The 16,600-nt window shown below is 46.9% G+C and overlaps 1 protein-coding gene across 1 annotated transcript in view; it reads right to left on the bottom strand.

Annotated features, from left to right (window-relative positions):
* PKD2 (polycystin 2, transient receptor potential cation channel) overlaps nt 1–15,001 on the bottom strand; it is a 44,829-nt gene extending 29,828 nt beyond the window's left edge. Inside the window, exons 1-2 of the mRNA XM_040966844.1 lie at nt 14,317–15,001; nt 5,439–5,552 (exon numbers count right to left, since the gene is read on the bottom strand). Coding sequence (XP_040822778.1) covers nt 5,439–5,552; nt 14,317–14,917 — 715 coding nt within the window. The 5' untranslated portion in view covers nt 14,918–15,001. The remainder of the gene's footprint in view (nt 1–5,438; nt 5,553–14,316) is intronic.
* Nucleotides 15,002–16,600: the final 1,599 nt, after the last annotated feature.

Here is a 16,600-nt window from a genome sequence, read left to right as displayed (position 1 = left end):
ACATACCACATTAGGTTACAGTTTTGTTGCTCTAGTCTCCATTCTCATGACTTCTTTGCCAGCCAGGGAGTGTAAAGACTTCTGCACACTAACAGATCACCTTCTCTATTCTGTAACACACTGCTCTTCTCAGCGCCTCCTGAGTTCCAACTGTGTCAAAGCATCATCCTCTGTGACAGCGCTCATACCCTCTGCCACTCTATCTTTTCGGTTCTGCCTAATTCTCTGACACACAGAAATCACGCTGCCATGATGCTGACTCAGGTTCCTTTTGTGATTTATAGTTCTGTCACTTCTCGGTCTTTTGGCTAAAATGCAGTGTGATTATATCACTGAGTTTGAGAGATCAGGAAAAAAAAATCCATGCAGTGACAGCACAGAAAAAGACAAAGCCTTTTTTTTTTTAAATCAAAGACTCACCAAATACTTTTCTTTGCTTTTGTCAAAGATCTTCTAAAATACTTTCTTCTTTGTTTCAACTCCATCATCTGACACACACAACAGAAATACTCTTGCTCCTTAGAACAGAGCTTATATCTATGCATCTATCTACACATACTTGGAAGGTGAATGTATAGCAATTTAGATTTCAAGTAAGAATAAATCTTGAATTATACAAAGTGGGATTATCTAATTCCCATTTCATTTCTATCCCTCTGGTTAAGCAGATTAATTTTCAAAGTAAAGGCTGGCATTGTAGCACAGTGGATAAAGCCACTGCCTCCAGTGCTAGCCATATGGGCAAGTGGCTGCATTGCTTCTGCTCCAGCTCCCTGACACTGGCCTGGGAAAAGCAGTGGAAGCTGGCCTAAGTGCCTGGGTTCCTGCTAAGCATGTGGGAAACACTGGAAGAAGCTGTTGGCCTCTGGCTTTGGCCTGGCCCAGTCCCAGCCTGGGGAATGAACCAACAGACGGAACAGCTCTCTGTATAACTCTTTAAAAAAATTAAATAAAACTTTAAAAAAAAAAATGGAGGAAGGGAACTAACACTGCAAAGATGCAAAAATAAGCTCTGCATGGACGCTTGGTTGCTCTAAGGAACCAGAGTTTAGGGATCAGAGCCTTTGGTTCTGAGAATCTGCTGATGGGCCTATTCAGCCAGTGGAAGACTCCCTTCTGACTAGGGTGGGTGGTATCACAGCAGCCCCCCAAGGGTCTTTCCATGGATTGTTTTTCATCTTTACAACTATTAAAAGTAAGTATTTTACCAATGAGAAAATAGACTTGGAAGGTTAAAAAACTTGCCCAGGCTTACCTATTTTGTAGGTACAACTGGGATTTGAACTTAGAATTGTGTGATGCAAAACAAACAAACAAAATCAAAAAAACAAACGAAAAAGCCAAAAAAACAAAGCCCATATTTCTACTATGTCAAGCTGCCTCCCAGAGTGCCAACTACTTGTTATGAAAAGCATTCATCTTATAAAGGCATAAGGTTCAGTGGATTCTAGCATGTGTACATGGACTTAGTGCATTTGCTCTTCTTGATCATTTGGTAGTGATTTTGCTGGTAAGAGTTCTGAAGTGGTAATTAGATGGTTTCTGAACTGTGGGGGAAAGCTCAATCATAGGAGCCAGTCCGGCTGAGCTGGAGCGGCTTTTCCCTGCTCTGGCCGACAGCTGACAGAACAGAGCCCCGGTGGAACTGTGCAGACAGGCACTTGACAAAAAAAAAAAAGTCTTTCCTATGGCACCGCTTCAGGAATGCTCTGAGCTGGATGCAAACAGATTGAAGCCGACCCCACCCGAGGAGATTAATGGGCTGATACTCTCCCGGCTGTTTCCATTTATTAGCTTACAGAGATAAGGACATGCTGATAACTGCTGATGCTCCGAAGCACGGAGGAATGGCTGATGTGTGAGCTGGGTCTCGATCCAAGGTCATTTCAACAGATTGGAATGATGAGCACATCCTACCGGGAGAAGATTTAACGTGGCTCAGAGGGAAGGCCTTTCCCACCATCCAGGGTGCTCAAACCCGAGCAGGGCCACGCAGGGCGCCACCACCTCCGGGGAGGACTCAGAGGAACCGGCTGTTCATGTGCTGAGGGGGCTCAGGGGTCTGACCACGCTAGCATGCAGGTCTGGGTGAGGAAGCTCCTGGTTCTTTCCTCCTGGGAGCTATTCCTGCTCCTCGGGGATGGGGACAACAGAAAGTGTGCCAGAGGGAGCTTCTGGTCGCGTGACAGTTACCGAGACTCTGGTCTCCAATCACGAGATCCCTAGCTGAGGAAACTGGAAAGGTTAAACCTGATGACTGTCTCTCCACTTGGCAACAGCTGATGTGGAAAAGGCACTTGGTATAGCAGAGGCTGGTGGGGACAACTAGGAGAGGTCCCAGGGGACTGATGTCAGCTGCGAGAATGGAAGAACTTCCTAACGAGCCACAGGAACGGGAAAGGAGCTCGTTGCGTTCTCAATCTCGCTACTCCCTCTCAGAGACTGTGGGACAGTGGGGGGATTCTAACATTCAGTGGTCATGTGCCGCATGGCTTCCAAGAACCAGAGATTGCATAATATTCTGAAAGTAAACTTTTATTTACGTAAAGTGTGGAGCTATGGTTAAAAAAAAATGTGGTGAGTGTGAACAGGAACAAAAAGCACCCACGTTATAAAGTCAGCACTCATGTGTTTGGTGACTTCAGGCATGTTTCCTAAAACTGAGGTCTTGGGTTCACTTATCTGGCCTGATTCTCAGGTTATCAGAGCATCAGGAAATTCAGTTCTTTGGCTCACATTTTAGAGCCTATGACTTTGCGGGTCTGGGCAAACTGCAATTAAACAAAGTAAGTCTCTTGTTGCTTCAGATGCACAGGCAGTTCTGGGAGCCACTGAAACTGTATAGACATATGGGTACACTACACTTTATGAGACACACCTGTGTATGGAATGGTTGCAAAAAAACCTCGGTAACTGCAACCAGCCTGTTAATATGTAAGGCCACCTCAGTTTAATGTTTAAGCACCTTTTCTATGAAGCAGCAAACTTGACCTCATCATGCCAGGATGTAAGAGCTGAGCACATAAAAATTAAAAATACCATATCTCTTGTTTTATAACTATAATCGTGTGAATAGTTTTTCCATCTTTCTGTCTTGGCTAACATGTTTAAAATTAATGTCATATCGCTTTTAGGGGGGGGTTTGAAATAGAGGAGAAATAAACAGACTTAAGAATAAATGTTGAGATTTTACTTGTTTTAGGCGAGCAAATGAACTGAGCAGCCTCAGTCTGGATGTTTAGAGTAACTACTGAACAGCAAATCCGGAAACATCTTTCCTGCTATCTTCATCCCGCTGGACGAGTGCAGGGCGCCAGCTAAGGGCACACGTGAAAGGGACGTTTGCATGGATCCTTGTCAGATAGGTTCCAGGCTGGAAAACTTAGAGGAGCACAGACAGTAGCATGGCAGCTGGTGGGTGGGGAGCCAGCAAGGCGGGAGTAAGAAGATACAAAAACCAGGTAGCTTCGCCCCCAGGAAGGACGAAGCGGAGGCAGCCAGCTGAATGCTAAGGGAGAAACATCTAAGCAGAGGCCGACTCTGTCAAACGCAGCTAACCAAGTTACGTTTCAGGACTCCTTAATATTTTCCTCACTCTCCACCTGGGTAGGCAAAGTCTCAGAAATGTATGAACGTGACCTGCTCTGCTAAGGTTAATTAAGAGCTGACTACTAGTATTAAAGACCAGGGTTGGGGGATTAAATACAGCAATACTGATTTCATTATGATGACACATAGAAACATAAATGTTTCCTTAATCTTTCATGTTCAACTTGAGAAGCTTTATATTTTTATGAAGCTAGTAAATAAAAAAAATCTTCAAAAAACTTTTAATACTTGGCTAATCAAATCAAGACTAACTGGTTGATTGATTAAGCCAAGAGGGTTGAGTATAATGTGACAGGAATGGCATTAGGAAAGTATTGATTAAAGTCTGATTCATTCCCTATATAAAAACAAAGATTTTTTTAAAGATTGGCATTCATTTCAGAAGGTGTGGTACAAGAAGGAGCTTTCTTCTCAGAGGCATTTGGTAAGAGGGCCTAAGGGCAGGGCACAGCTGGTTAAACTGCTGCCTGGTACACCAGCATCCTATATGAGCGCAGGTTCAAGTTTAGTCACTAACACAGGAGACCAGGATGGAGCTCCAAGCTTCAGGCTTCGACCTGGTCCGTACACATCACTACAGTGATTCGGAGAGTGAACCAGGGAATGAAAGATTTCTCTCTCTTCCTCTCTGTAATTCTGCCTTTCAAATAAACAAATAAATGAATAAATAAATAAATAAATAAGAATGTCTTAGGGATCATAAATATGCTTCACATCTGCTCTACAAGGTTTTGGTTGCAGCATGGACAAAACCTACCATCCAAAGCACTCTCCTACAGCAGAAGACAAACCCACTGTCTATGGATTTCCAAGCTTGGATGCATATGGTTTCTATAGCCAGCTTTTAGCCAAAATGTTCCTCCGCTACACCGACAGAGAATGTAGGAGTAAATTGAAAAAGAGAAGACAGACATAAGTGTGACTGTTTCCAGCAGAGCAAGAACCAAGCAGTTGCTTTAGAGCTGAAAGAAATATTCAGTTAGGTTAAAGGCTCTGATATGGCATATCCAAATCCCCAAGCAGGGGACTTTCAAGCATCCACTCTCTCCACCTTAACTCACACAACTTCCACTGCCTGGGATGTGCATTTCCTCCAAATATGTGTCAATAAAAACAATGCTGGGGGGCATGGTGGGCAATGCTACCACTTGCAATGCCAGTATCCCATAACCAGCTGCTGCACCTCCAATCCTGCTCCCTGCTACGGTGCCTGAGAAAGCAAGACAGGATGGTTCAAGTACCAGGGCCCCTATCACCATTAGGAGACCAGCAGGAAGTTCCTGGTTTCTGGCTCCTGCAGTCCTGGCCATTTCAGCCAGTTGGGGAGGGAAGCAACAGATGTGCAACCTCTGTTTGAGCGTGTTTCTCTCTCTGCCACTCTGTAACTCTGTCTTCCAAATAAATAAAATAAATCTTAAAAAAAATCTTAGGTGATTTTATTTGCAATCCTCACAGTTAAAATATCTTAGGCAGATCTTATGTTTACTTATCTAATAGTGCAACTCGACAGTTATGACATCTGATGTAAAAATCCATTAACCCTGGTTTCTTTGTGTCTGGCAGAGGGCCACATGCATTTAACAACGAAAACGATCACAGCTGACAATGAACCTCACAACCAAATAGAGCAGGTATTGAAGGAATGCTTGTCAGAGAACAGAGAGAACTTGCCCAAATTCTAAAAAGGAATTGGAAGCAAGTAAAAAGACAACTTCTAATGTACAAGTCTTTTGGTGCACCCACAGGTCCTCTAACTTTAAATATGATTTTGTTTTCAGGTCAAACACTTTCGACCTGTGCAATGTTTCAGAAGGAAGCAGTTTACTTACAGACGCACAACACTATGAGAAACAGGAGGTACGTGACCAGTTCCCGCAGAACACTTTTAAGGTATTTTTCTCGATTAGTGCTGTTTTCCTCCATGAGTCTTGTTCCCCAGAGACCTTTAAAATAATGAGAAAAGCCATTCAATTTAAGAAATATCATAAATGTTAAAACGGGGAAAAAATAAACAGTATAATCTGTATGGGAGATTCTCTCCTATGTACATTTAGCACACTGGATGTAACTGGGAATACAGCACAGCAAGAACACTCATTGCTTCACCATCTTCCCCCCAGGATGTGCAATGATCTGATTCTTCTCTCAATTCCCAGGACCACTGGTAGATATTTGAGTACAATTTTTCAAAACAGAACAGGAAATGACTTAAACTAAGATTGAACAGCTGTGCAATGTGCACAGTTCTTCCTGTTTGGCTCTAGAGGGCCCCTCCTGGGATCCTCCCGCTAAACCCATCAGAGTCATTGCACATCACTATCTTTTACATCATCCTAGATTCAAGGAAGCTTTGGCTGGATCAACTCCACAGGAAAGCAGTTCCTCGAGCATCTAACTCCTGGTTCTCTGCTTGTCTTTGTCCTTTAACACACTCTATAGTGACCGACCACACTGCACATGCTTAGTTGAGCAAATTCTTTTCAAACGCCAATTAACATGTTGACATTAGGAGCAACAACTCAACCAGCATCTCCCTCCCTCTCTGGAGAAAGACTAAAATCTGCAACCATGTTCTCTATTTTAGCAGATGGAAAAAGAGTTGGGCTGGCTCAGTGTGGATGACATAACACTCGGCAAGCTGGCTGCAGCATGCCTGCAGTTTTGGATAGCGCTGGCAGACAGACATGGTGGCTGTCCAAACCCATTAATGAATAGTGTGGTCAAGTCACATTGCGGCTTGCTTGGAAGAACCTAAGCCTTTTCCAAAAAAAGACAAACTTCTCAGTGCTCTCAGATTAGGTCGACTGCTAACGGAACCCAACCTGGCCCCCTGCACTATGTCTGGCACTGCTATCCCACACATCTTAACTCCTTCAATCACGGAAACTCAGCACTTAAGCCACAAGCAAACCACACTGAGAAGAGGGAAAAATAGCAGTTGGCCTTTCCTATCAGAGAAATGACTTCATACTACTGCTTGTGTATTTTTTTTAACTTTTATAATAATATATTAGTTCTACCCCTCCTAAATTTCAGGTTTTTCATTTCCTTTTCTTCCCAAAGTTCCTTTGGGAAAATCTGTATCTGAATTCAAAGACACTGGATTACGCATCCTAAATTTCAGCACACGGAAAAGTGGAGGCTAACTTATGACCAGGTTTGCATCTGCCAAGATCTGGTAGTTGTCAGGGAAATTACTCACTCAGAAGAAATGCAGCAAGCAGAATGTGTGTTCGTTAAGACTCTATCATATTAAGGAATTATTACAAATGTAGATGACATGGAAAATTACAACTCAGAAGGTCGCAGAGGCAGCCAAGTGTTAGGCTCAGTAGCCCTGGAACAGCCTCCCTACCGATTCTTAGGGTAGATTTCTTTTGGAATCAGGCCTAAAATAGACATGGAAATACAGAAGGCTAGACTCTGGCATCCCCAAAGACGGCTGCCCTGCCCCATTTGGTCAGTGACTTCATTCTTTCCCATAGTTTACAGACAGCTATGCACTAAAGAAATAGCATGGCTCTTAATATTTACAAATGGACTCGTGGGCCAGTGCATAGAAAAAAAAAAAAAAACTCCAATCAAGTTTTATTCAAGTGAAATTTGCAGTAATAGTTTAGTAGTGCAATATTATCCCAGGTTTTGAGATAAAATAAAGAAACAAGACCCCTTGCTTATATTCTTGTGTGAGATACTTTCATGTGTTTTAAACTTAAATATTGACCGCTTTCATTTTCATCCCATTTTCCCACTGGCTGTGTATGTCTTAGGATATGGGACCTGTTTACTTTCAGATGAGTGAGAAATGGCTACATCTACAAACAGGAGAAAGTTACTTCCTGGTTGGGATGAGCTGACAGGACAGAGTTGATAGTTAAAAGGTGGCGTTTATGTTCAAAAGGCTGGCATTCCTGGCATTTTTCCCGATGGTAACCCTGACTGCTAAGTACCTTCCCTGCATTCAGTGCACAGTTTGCCTCCAGGTGTCAGGGAGACAGTAGAAGCACAGGGAAACTGAACAATTTTTCCAACTAGTTTCAAGAGGGTGCTTTGCTAATGCCCTCTGACCAGCCAGAGCACATCACCTCCACGGCTGTGATCCTGTGCATAATATTACATCTGCATGCAAGCACAGGGGCCCTGCAACATGGACTGCAAAACACTAAAGATGTGCCAAACACACAGGTGACTTTGGAAAAAAGAAAAACAAAGGTTACCTCGCCAACAATTTTTTCCTAATTTTTTCAAAACCTTTTTTTTTTTACTTTGGAAAAACATCCAAGAGACAGATATAACACATTCTTATTATTTATTATTTAGCCCAACAATGATCAGCTTAGCACAGTGATTCATCTAAACCCACACACGTAATCCCTCAATCATTTGGAAAGCAATCCCAGCTGCAGTGTTATTTAATCCGTCAATAGTCCACTTCCACGGTCGAAAGGTGTTCGGCATGGGGTGTCTGTCTCGCACTAACCCTGTCTTGTCCGGAACAAACCAAGCGCTGGTGACTTACGACTCATGACGCAGTGCAGGAGCCAAACTGGGTTCAACTGAGGGCTCAGCCTCCTCCGAGCTCTGAGCCTTGCCCAAGGGCACAACCCCAGTTTGAAAGTGGAGCAAGAGTGCCTCTCTGTGGAACTGCCTGGGAATTAGCAATGGAACGTGTCAAACATTTCAGGGTTCTTGGAAGAGGTCTGTCTGCAACTTCGGAAACAAATACCAATCGGTAAAATGTCAGACTTATGACCCCTGGCTGGTCCAGACTTCGGAATGGTGTAAAGACCCATATCCGAATGGACTTTGAGTTCATGGTGAAGAGTGCGACCAAATGCTCAGGGTCTTAGCTGACGACACAAATCTCTGAGACACTGGACTTCGTTTGTTTGTTTTTAGAAAGAATAGGGTTCCTTGTCAAAATGCATCAGAATTAGAGAAGCGACGTGAATTGGTCCGTCTTCAGTAGTATAATTAGCTGCTACCTTCTGTTACTGACTTCCAAGTCCTGAATTTTTAGCCCTCTCTTGAGTTCCAAACGCGCATGGAAGGGGCCTTCAAAAAGTTAATGGAAAAAGCGAGTTAAAAGGTGACTTTGATGCCTGATGATATTTGAACTTCTCCTGTATTGAGCCACAGTAACACCCCTTGTGTACACGACAGCTAACAGGGCATACTCCACTGACTGCTCACACTCACCAGCTCCCAAAGAACATTCATTCTTCTCTTTCTTTCTTTTTTAAGGTTTATTTTTTAAAATTTTTTTATTGGAAAGTCAAGTTTACATAGAGGAGGAGAGACAGAGAGGAAGATTTTCCACCTGTTGATTTACTCCCCAAGCGGCTACAACAACCAGAGCTGTGTCTATAGAGCCTCTTCTGGGTCCCCCACGTGAGTGCAGGATCCCAAACAAAGCTTTGGGCCGTCCTCCACTGCTTTCCCAGGCCACAAGCAGGGAGCTGGATGGCAAGTGGAGCTGCCGGGATTAGAATGGCACCCATATGGAATCCCAGTTGAGGACTTTAGCTGCTGGGCTATTGCATAGGGCCCACATTCTTCCTTTTCTTTCTCAAGAAACCTTTCTCCCTGTTTGGGTCAATGCTATCAAATCGGAAATGTGGACTGCAGTTAGGGCAGAGCCCTTCTCTTTTCCTGCAGATGGACTTGGTTCACAATTCTTCTAGTTCCCCGCCAGTTGTCACACACCTGGACATAGTCCTTGTCATCCACCCATGCTCAGCCTGCAGTCACAGACAGCAGATCCTTTCAGCCCCCCGCCCGAGGCCACCTCTGCCTCCAAACACCCATGTCAGCACTGACCACGTGCCAACTGCCTGGTCTTGTTGCTTCTTCCTTTTTGAATTTCCACTTATTCTTGAAGATACAGTGTGAGTTTCACTCCCACCACAAGACTTCTCCGATCTCCCCAGGTAAAGCTGACCTGTCTCCTTTGCTCCCTGGCCAGTCATTTGCATGCAGTTACTAAGGTCTCTGCTACCCAAGGTAAACTGTTAGCTCCTGGGATGTGCAAAGCTTATGCTATTCTCTTGTGTACCCGTGAAGCCTCAGGGCACCACACACGGGGACTGTCACAACGTGCCCCCCGCCTGCATTAACTCTATCACTAGCCTCACCCTCTCAAACACTCCGGGGGCAGAAAAATGCCTCAAAAAATTCCTGCCGTCATGAACATATTTAATCTTCTTTGCTCAAAATTACAGTGCAAATTTACAGAAAAGAAAAGGATGAAGGGATGGGTAAAGTTTAGGTGAAACATACAGGCAAAGGTCAAAGAAGCGGGGCAACCTCCAAGTACCCCACAACAAGTGAATGGAAAACTGGAACATGACGCATCCATTTGTGTACATACAGCTGAACATACTTGCATCAGATAAAGGAATGCAGGCATTCAGATGCACGCTACAACCTGGATGTGCCTCATGCTATTCAGGATGAACCCCAAACACATTTGGATTTGGATCCATACATTATTCTGAAGTTTGAGCTGAGGGTCCAGACTACCAGGTTAATTGTGTGACTTCACTTACATCAGGTATGCGGGGCTGGAGGGAGAGCAGCTGTCCCGTGCCTGGCAAGACACTTTTCAGCAGCACCTTTAATCTAATTCAGGGATGACGGCGGTCAGTCACACCCCTTCCCCTGCCACCAGCTGGGAAAATAAAATCTGTCACCAGTATTTACCTGTTCATTACTGTGGCAGTTCTCCTGGGGGAGAACTTCCCCTTGCTCCAGTCTACCAAATGTTTCAAGGTGCAAACCTGTCCTCCATCCCACTGAAAACCTGTGGTTTGGAAAGATGCTCTGCTGAGGATAAAACGGGACTGCATTCTGAGGCTCACACAGGTTCATCAGGCACCACATAGGCGCTGCAACTCAAGAGCGGTGAATTGGACGTTGGCAGTTGCTGAGCGGTGCCCTCACCTACCACCAAGTTCAGCTGTTCATCTGAGTCTCAACAACCCTTCCAAGAACCAAATATGCTCCCCTTCACACAGCCAAAAGCAGGACACTGTGGCAAAATGAGCAGTGGCTAAGCGTGGGTTCAAGGCCACTCACAAGCACACCCATTTCAACGTCAAAGTTTGATTCTTTCAGGAGAAACAAGAGGAGACCTCCTATGTCATGAGGGCCCTGGCACCAATGAGACAATTCCTAACTCTTTACCAACATCAAGTTCTCCCCTCTAGGACTTGTGCCTGCCTTCTAGTCCCAAGCTGACCCTGAAGATCCCCGTGGTCCGATTAAGAGCTTTGCCAACAGAACCTGAGTGCAGGAGATGGTGGGTAGATCCAAGAAGAGGGCTTTGGATCAACAGCAGTGGGGAGCCTTCCGTGCTGCCTTGGCCATGTGGATCACACCAGCATTCCTGGGAGACCCACAAGAGGGAAGGAGTGTTGGTGTTGGAATAATCACATGGAGGAGAGCCTCCAATTTGGAGCAGCCATCTCGGAATGATGCATGAGCAGGGGCACTGAACGGGAAGCAAGGCGGCTGTGGCAGCAGCTTAGTCTACCCTGACCAGTGAAGCTAATCACATTGTGATTTCTCCAGAACAAAAAAGCAAAGTCACAAAAAGGCTAAGAATATACTCATATATCTAAAGGAACAAATAGGAACTGACTTCAGCAAGCTGATACATCAGAAAAGCCGCTAACTCTAGTAGAAGCCTGCATTTCATCTTCACCTAAAATGCACTTGTTAAGAGTGAATATGATTGCTGGAACCACCTGGAAGCCATCCTTGCTTCCCCTGGTCCAGGCATTCATCATTCTTTCCTTGGCTGTCTCCCACCTGGTCTTCTGCCTCATGCACTCCTCTGCAAATTGTCCCACACACCAACCACACTGCTCACTCGCAGCTTCGTTCAGCACACTCTGAACCTTCTCCAAAGCTTTCTTAATGCTCTGGTTAGAGATGAAGCATCTCACAGATGGGCATTTTTCTTTCTTTACTATCTCCCTTTTGCTAAGCATACACATGATCTATTGTCGAAGTGGCAAAAACTGCTGTTTGTCATCCATCTTGGATTCACATCATCAAACCATTGTTTGGCACAGCAGTTACGCTGCCAGTCAGCACTCCTGAATCTCATATTAAAGGACCTGTAGACCAGTCCTAGCTGGGCTTCCGATTCCAGCTCCATGCTAGTGTAAGCTCCAGGAGGAAGCAGGTGATGGCTCAAGTACTTTCCTGCCACCCTGTGCCAGAGTGTGACCGAGTTCCTGGTTCTTGGCTTCAGCCTGGATCAGCCTCGGCTGTTTGCTGGCACTTGGGGTTGGGGAGGAATGAAGCAGCAGACAGATCTCTTTTTCAAAGGAAATAAGTCAATTCAAATTTAAACAACCACCTATGGATAAGAAAACCAGAAAGCACCTAGAGCTGAGGTTCTACTTCTCTGCTTTGGAGTAAACTGTAGGAAGCCACAAAGGCAGGAGATCTCTGGAAAAATTCCAGCTCACTTCCTCTTCTCTTCCCCCTTTAGTTTACAAACGTGACTGACCCAAAGGCACAACTTTCCTGGTGCATGTAAGATTTTTGCCATTGGCATCCCAAGAGGTGAAAAACAAAACAAAACAAAACAAAATAAAACAAAACAAAAAAAACACCTCAGCTTGTTCTCAGTTACTCATTTTACCTCCTGGTTTTGGCTGCAGGAAAATGGTGACATGCTTTCATTTCTTATTGCAGCTGCTAGTCCTGTTCAATCTGTAATAAATATAGCTTATCTGGCAAGTGTCAAGAACATGAGCTGCACCTTCTCTTAAAGCAGTTTAAAGTTTCTTAAAATCCAAAATGTCTCTAGTCTGCTTCTCTTCCAATTACAGACCACTGATATACAGTATGACTAGAGGTTTTAAGACTGAGCTCATCCAATATACCTCTTCTGATCTTTTTTTTTTAAATTTTAATTATATATTTGAAAGACTCGGGCTCTCTACCACTGCTTTCCCAGGTGCATTAGCAGGGAGCTGCATGGGAAGTAGAGCAGCTGGGTCTGGAGCCAGCACCCTTTTAGGATGCTCTGGTGTTACAGGTGGTGGGTTAGCCCTCTGCACCACAAGGTCAGCCTCCCTTGGTATATTTTTTTAAAAGAAATAAGCATGTAGACACATTAATTTCATCGTATTCTATCGAGTCTATCCAAACTAGGCTCAGCGAATTATCAAATGTTTAAACCGAGCTAAAAGGATCATATGACTTACCATTATTTATTAACTCGTAAGAAACTTCTTTGCCTCGTTGAGTATTTTTCAAGAGCAGATTTTAAGTAGTATAGAATCATACAGAAACGTGCTTTAGTACATTTTAAACTTTGAGAAGTGTTAGTGTTTTATGAACATATCCCCACAGGTTATCCAGAAAGGAGTTTCTGGTTCAAATTAACCAGTGTATATTATTCAGCAGTAACTAAATGTACACTTCCTCAGGCTATGGTCTCAACAGTCTTACCTAGAGTAATTCTCCAGTAAGCCCCAAATGTATTAGGATTCTTTTCTTTTTTAATACGTACACAAGGTGAGAACCATGGAGGTCATGTCGCTTGCTCAAGGTCACAGAGTCAGTGGTGGCACAAGGGGGATCTGGTCTTAATGGCAGCGCTGCTGGAGCACCACCTGGACAGTTTCCACTGAGACTGAAAACCCACGGCAAGCCAAGGGCAGAGAAAAGTTCGAAAGAACGGGGAGGCGGGAAGCTCTAAATTAAACAACTGAGATTTCAATAACCAGGAGGGTCAGAGCCAATGCAAGGCTTGTTTTTTTTTTTTCCTCTTCTTTTTTCCAAGGATGCCTCTGACAAAACTGTAAGAACAAGATCCCATCTGCTATTGGAAAATTCAAGTCCTCTTACTCAACACCAGCAAATTTGAAAATGCTTTCCCTGCCATCAGCGGTGGAGCCGGGCCCTGAGTTCTGACACTGGCATCAGCTGGTGTGTAGTGACCTCACCATTCCGATGGCATTTCAAAGACGGTGAATTTAGTTGCTTAGAAGTATACTTCCAAAATGTAACCTTATGCCACTTCAGACAAAAAGTAATTTGTACAGTATTAGAAATCTTTTAAAAGAACTTTTTATTTTATCCTTGGAAGTCTCAACGACCCCTTATTCTCTCCCGACCCTCCCCTCCCCCCGCCCCAAATCTTAACACAGCATCAGAGCCAAACCAAAGGGATTGCCCAGCCCACTAACGGCTTAACACTGCACTGTTAACCTTTTGACGCTAGAATGGGGATGAGGGGCAGTGGAGCCAGGGGCAGAGGACCAGGGGCAGGGCATGGGTGTGGGTCCAGATTTCTCTTTCGTTTTTGCCATAGAAGCAAATATGTGGTTGCAATCACCATCTCATATATATATGTATGTGTATATATATATATTTAACTCATGCATAGGGGAAGCCCATATGTACCCTTCGGCTATAACTGGGCCTTCACTTATTTTTAGCAGTAAAACAGAAAATGCTGACAGCTCCCCCAAGAGAGCGGATCATCAGAGAAGCCCACACCAAGCAGGGCGCACAGGACTCCCCAGACCGGGCACCGGAAACAGCAGAACTAGCCAAGTCGGGGAAGGTGCGGCCAAGGGAGGCGGGGACGCGGCACGGGATGCAAGCGGGAACCCCGACGGCTGCCCGCCTGCCCGCCTGCCCGCCTGCCCGCCTGCCCGCCGCTGCGGGTCGCGCTCTTACCTCGCAGCCCGCGAACCAGCCTTTCGGCCCAGGCCACTCGGGGCGGCTGCCCGTCCAGGGGGTGGTGGCGATGCAGCGGGTCCCCGCCGCCGGCCGGGCTGGGGCACGGCGGGCCCTGGTCTTCTCGCCGGTGCCGCCTGCCGCTCGGGGGTCCCGCGCCGTGGTAGCCCCCTAGTCCCCGGCTGCGGGCTCCCGCCGAGCTCACGGCCGAGGAAGCGGCCGACCTCCGGCTGCCCGGGCGCCACTCCACGTCCATCTCCACCACCATGCCCCCTTCCTCCCCTTCCACCTCGTCCTCGTCCTCGTCCTCCTCAGCCTCGAAGCCCGGGTTATCGCGGCTCCACGCCTGCCTGGAACACGACGAGAGCGGAGGAGAAGGAGAAGCCGAGGCTCCGGCCGGGGGGTCCCGCGCGGCCGCCTGCCGGATGCGCTCCATCTCGATCTCCAGGCCCCTCTGCTCGCGGAGGCCGCCCGGGGCAGCGAGGCCGGCGGTCACGGCCGCGCCGCCCGCCGCCAGCCGCCCGGGGCCCTGCGCTCGCGGGGCCGGAGGCCGCTTGGCGTCCCCGGGCAGCTGCGGCTGCACGCGGCTCGAGTGGACCATGGCGGTCACTGGCGGCCGGCGCGCGGGTGCGCGGCGCGGCGCTCAGCGCTGCCCACCGCCGGAGCCATGTTCTTTTCTCCCCGGGCCCGCCGCCGCCTGCTCCCCGCCCCCGGCCTCCCCGCAGCCCGCGGCCCCCGCCCGTCCGCCCGCTTGCCCGCCCCCTCGGCCGCCTCCCCGCCCCTCGCCGCGCCCCGCGCGCTCGCCCCCGGTGCGCGTTCCAAGTGCAGCCGGAGCCCGGGCGGGCGCCCGCATTCCATTCGGCTGGAAAGTTCGGGAAGGGAGGGAGTCGCAGCCGACCCGCCCGCTCGTCCTGGCTGCCTTCGGGAGTTGTGGCCTGCACGACCTCGGCAGGATGCTTGCGTCCCTGTTAGCCGCCGGACACTTCTGCCTTGGTTTCCCCAAGTGCTGGAGGCGAGGAGCGAGAGAAACCCAGTTGAGGAACGGTGCAGACCGTCTTGGCCAAGTCAGCTAGGGGCTCATGTCTCCAGCCGGCTGCAAAAAGTCTTTTCCCTTTGCCAAGGTTGTGAGAACAACGGCAAACGCTGGCTTGCTTTGACAGGGGGCCTCTGTGCCCCGACTTGGTGTCGTTTTGGAGGTGATTTCTTCCATCTTTGTGAACTGTCTCCCTATATACCTTGGGGGGGATCTCGCCAATTTGTCCTGGGACTGTGGGATCCTTGGTGTCCCCTTCCTGCCCCTGTCACCCAGGGGCCAGTGGTGACCCCTGAGGGGCACAGATTGACCTCAGGCCCTTGGTCCAGAGCTTCCGTTCCACGAGATGCATCTGGCTCTACTACAGCGAAGTCCGAAGACCGTTTTTAACATCTTTGGAGAGTTACCTGTAAAGTTACTCATCTAAAGTTAGCTCTTTAGAGAGTACTGTCATGAACATCTGTTATTGGGGTTAGGACTTCATTAGGAACATTTCTGACAGGACAGTTTGGCTGTTAACAGCTCCTGATCTATGTTTCTAGCCTGGTCTCTCACACAGAGTATTTGCTGGAGCAATAGTTGCTTGATGGCGCCCTGTGTGTTGCTACTATCTGCTCCTGTTTATGGCCATTGGGCACCGTGTCGCGTGAACTTGCAACTGTATTACTTAGATGTGGGTGTCTGGAAAGGCAAGGCATGTGGGTCCAAAGCCAGGGTTCATGCTCTTTAGCAGCTCATCCAGAATATGCTTCCTGTGTGCTGCATGAGGAAGTAGGTGCCCGTGGCAAAGCCCTTCACCCCAAGCAGACTGATAAACAGGCAAGGGTTTTGCCCTGAGCATGGGCTGCAGTGGCGGCCATGCAATGGTCTGCAGACATGAAATGTTCTGAACTGCACCATGTCCATGGCGGGCCATCGAGAACCAGGCCCAAGGAGGGAGGACAGAGAAAGAACCCACGGATACTTCTGGAGGAAAGGTCTACTGCAATCTAAGTGTTTCTCTTTATTAAAAACGAAGCTGAGCGATTCTTTTTGAGCGCATACTCCCACCCTTAAAAGAACTCAGCTTGACAGAAAATGTGTTTACATATATGTAATTCAGAGTTGGTTGTGCGTTTACCTGAAATGTTGTTTACAAATCATCACAAGAAATAAGTCTGGAAAATGCCCTGCCAGGTTTTGTAATGTTACCTGCACAGTGTTTGATCCATTGCCTCTTAAACCTTACATTCTAGAAGCTTTACTCTATTG

This window comes from Ochotona curzoniae, unplaced genomic scaffold (assembly GCF_017591425.1).
Source record: "Ochotona curzoniae isolate NIBS_2020 unplaced genomic scaffold, NIBS_Ocur_1.0 scaffold_4506, whole genome shotgun sequence".
Taxonomy (NCBI): domain Eukaryota; kingdom Metazoa; phylum Chordata; class Mammalia; order Lagomorpha; family Ochotonidae; genus Ochotona; species Ochotona curzoniae.
This window is presented reverse-complemented; position numbering and strand designations above follow the sequence as displayed.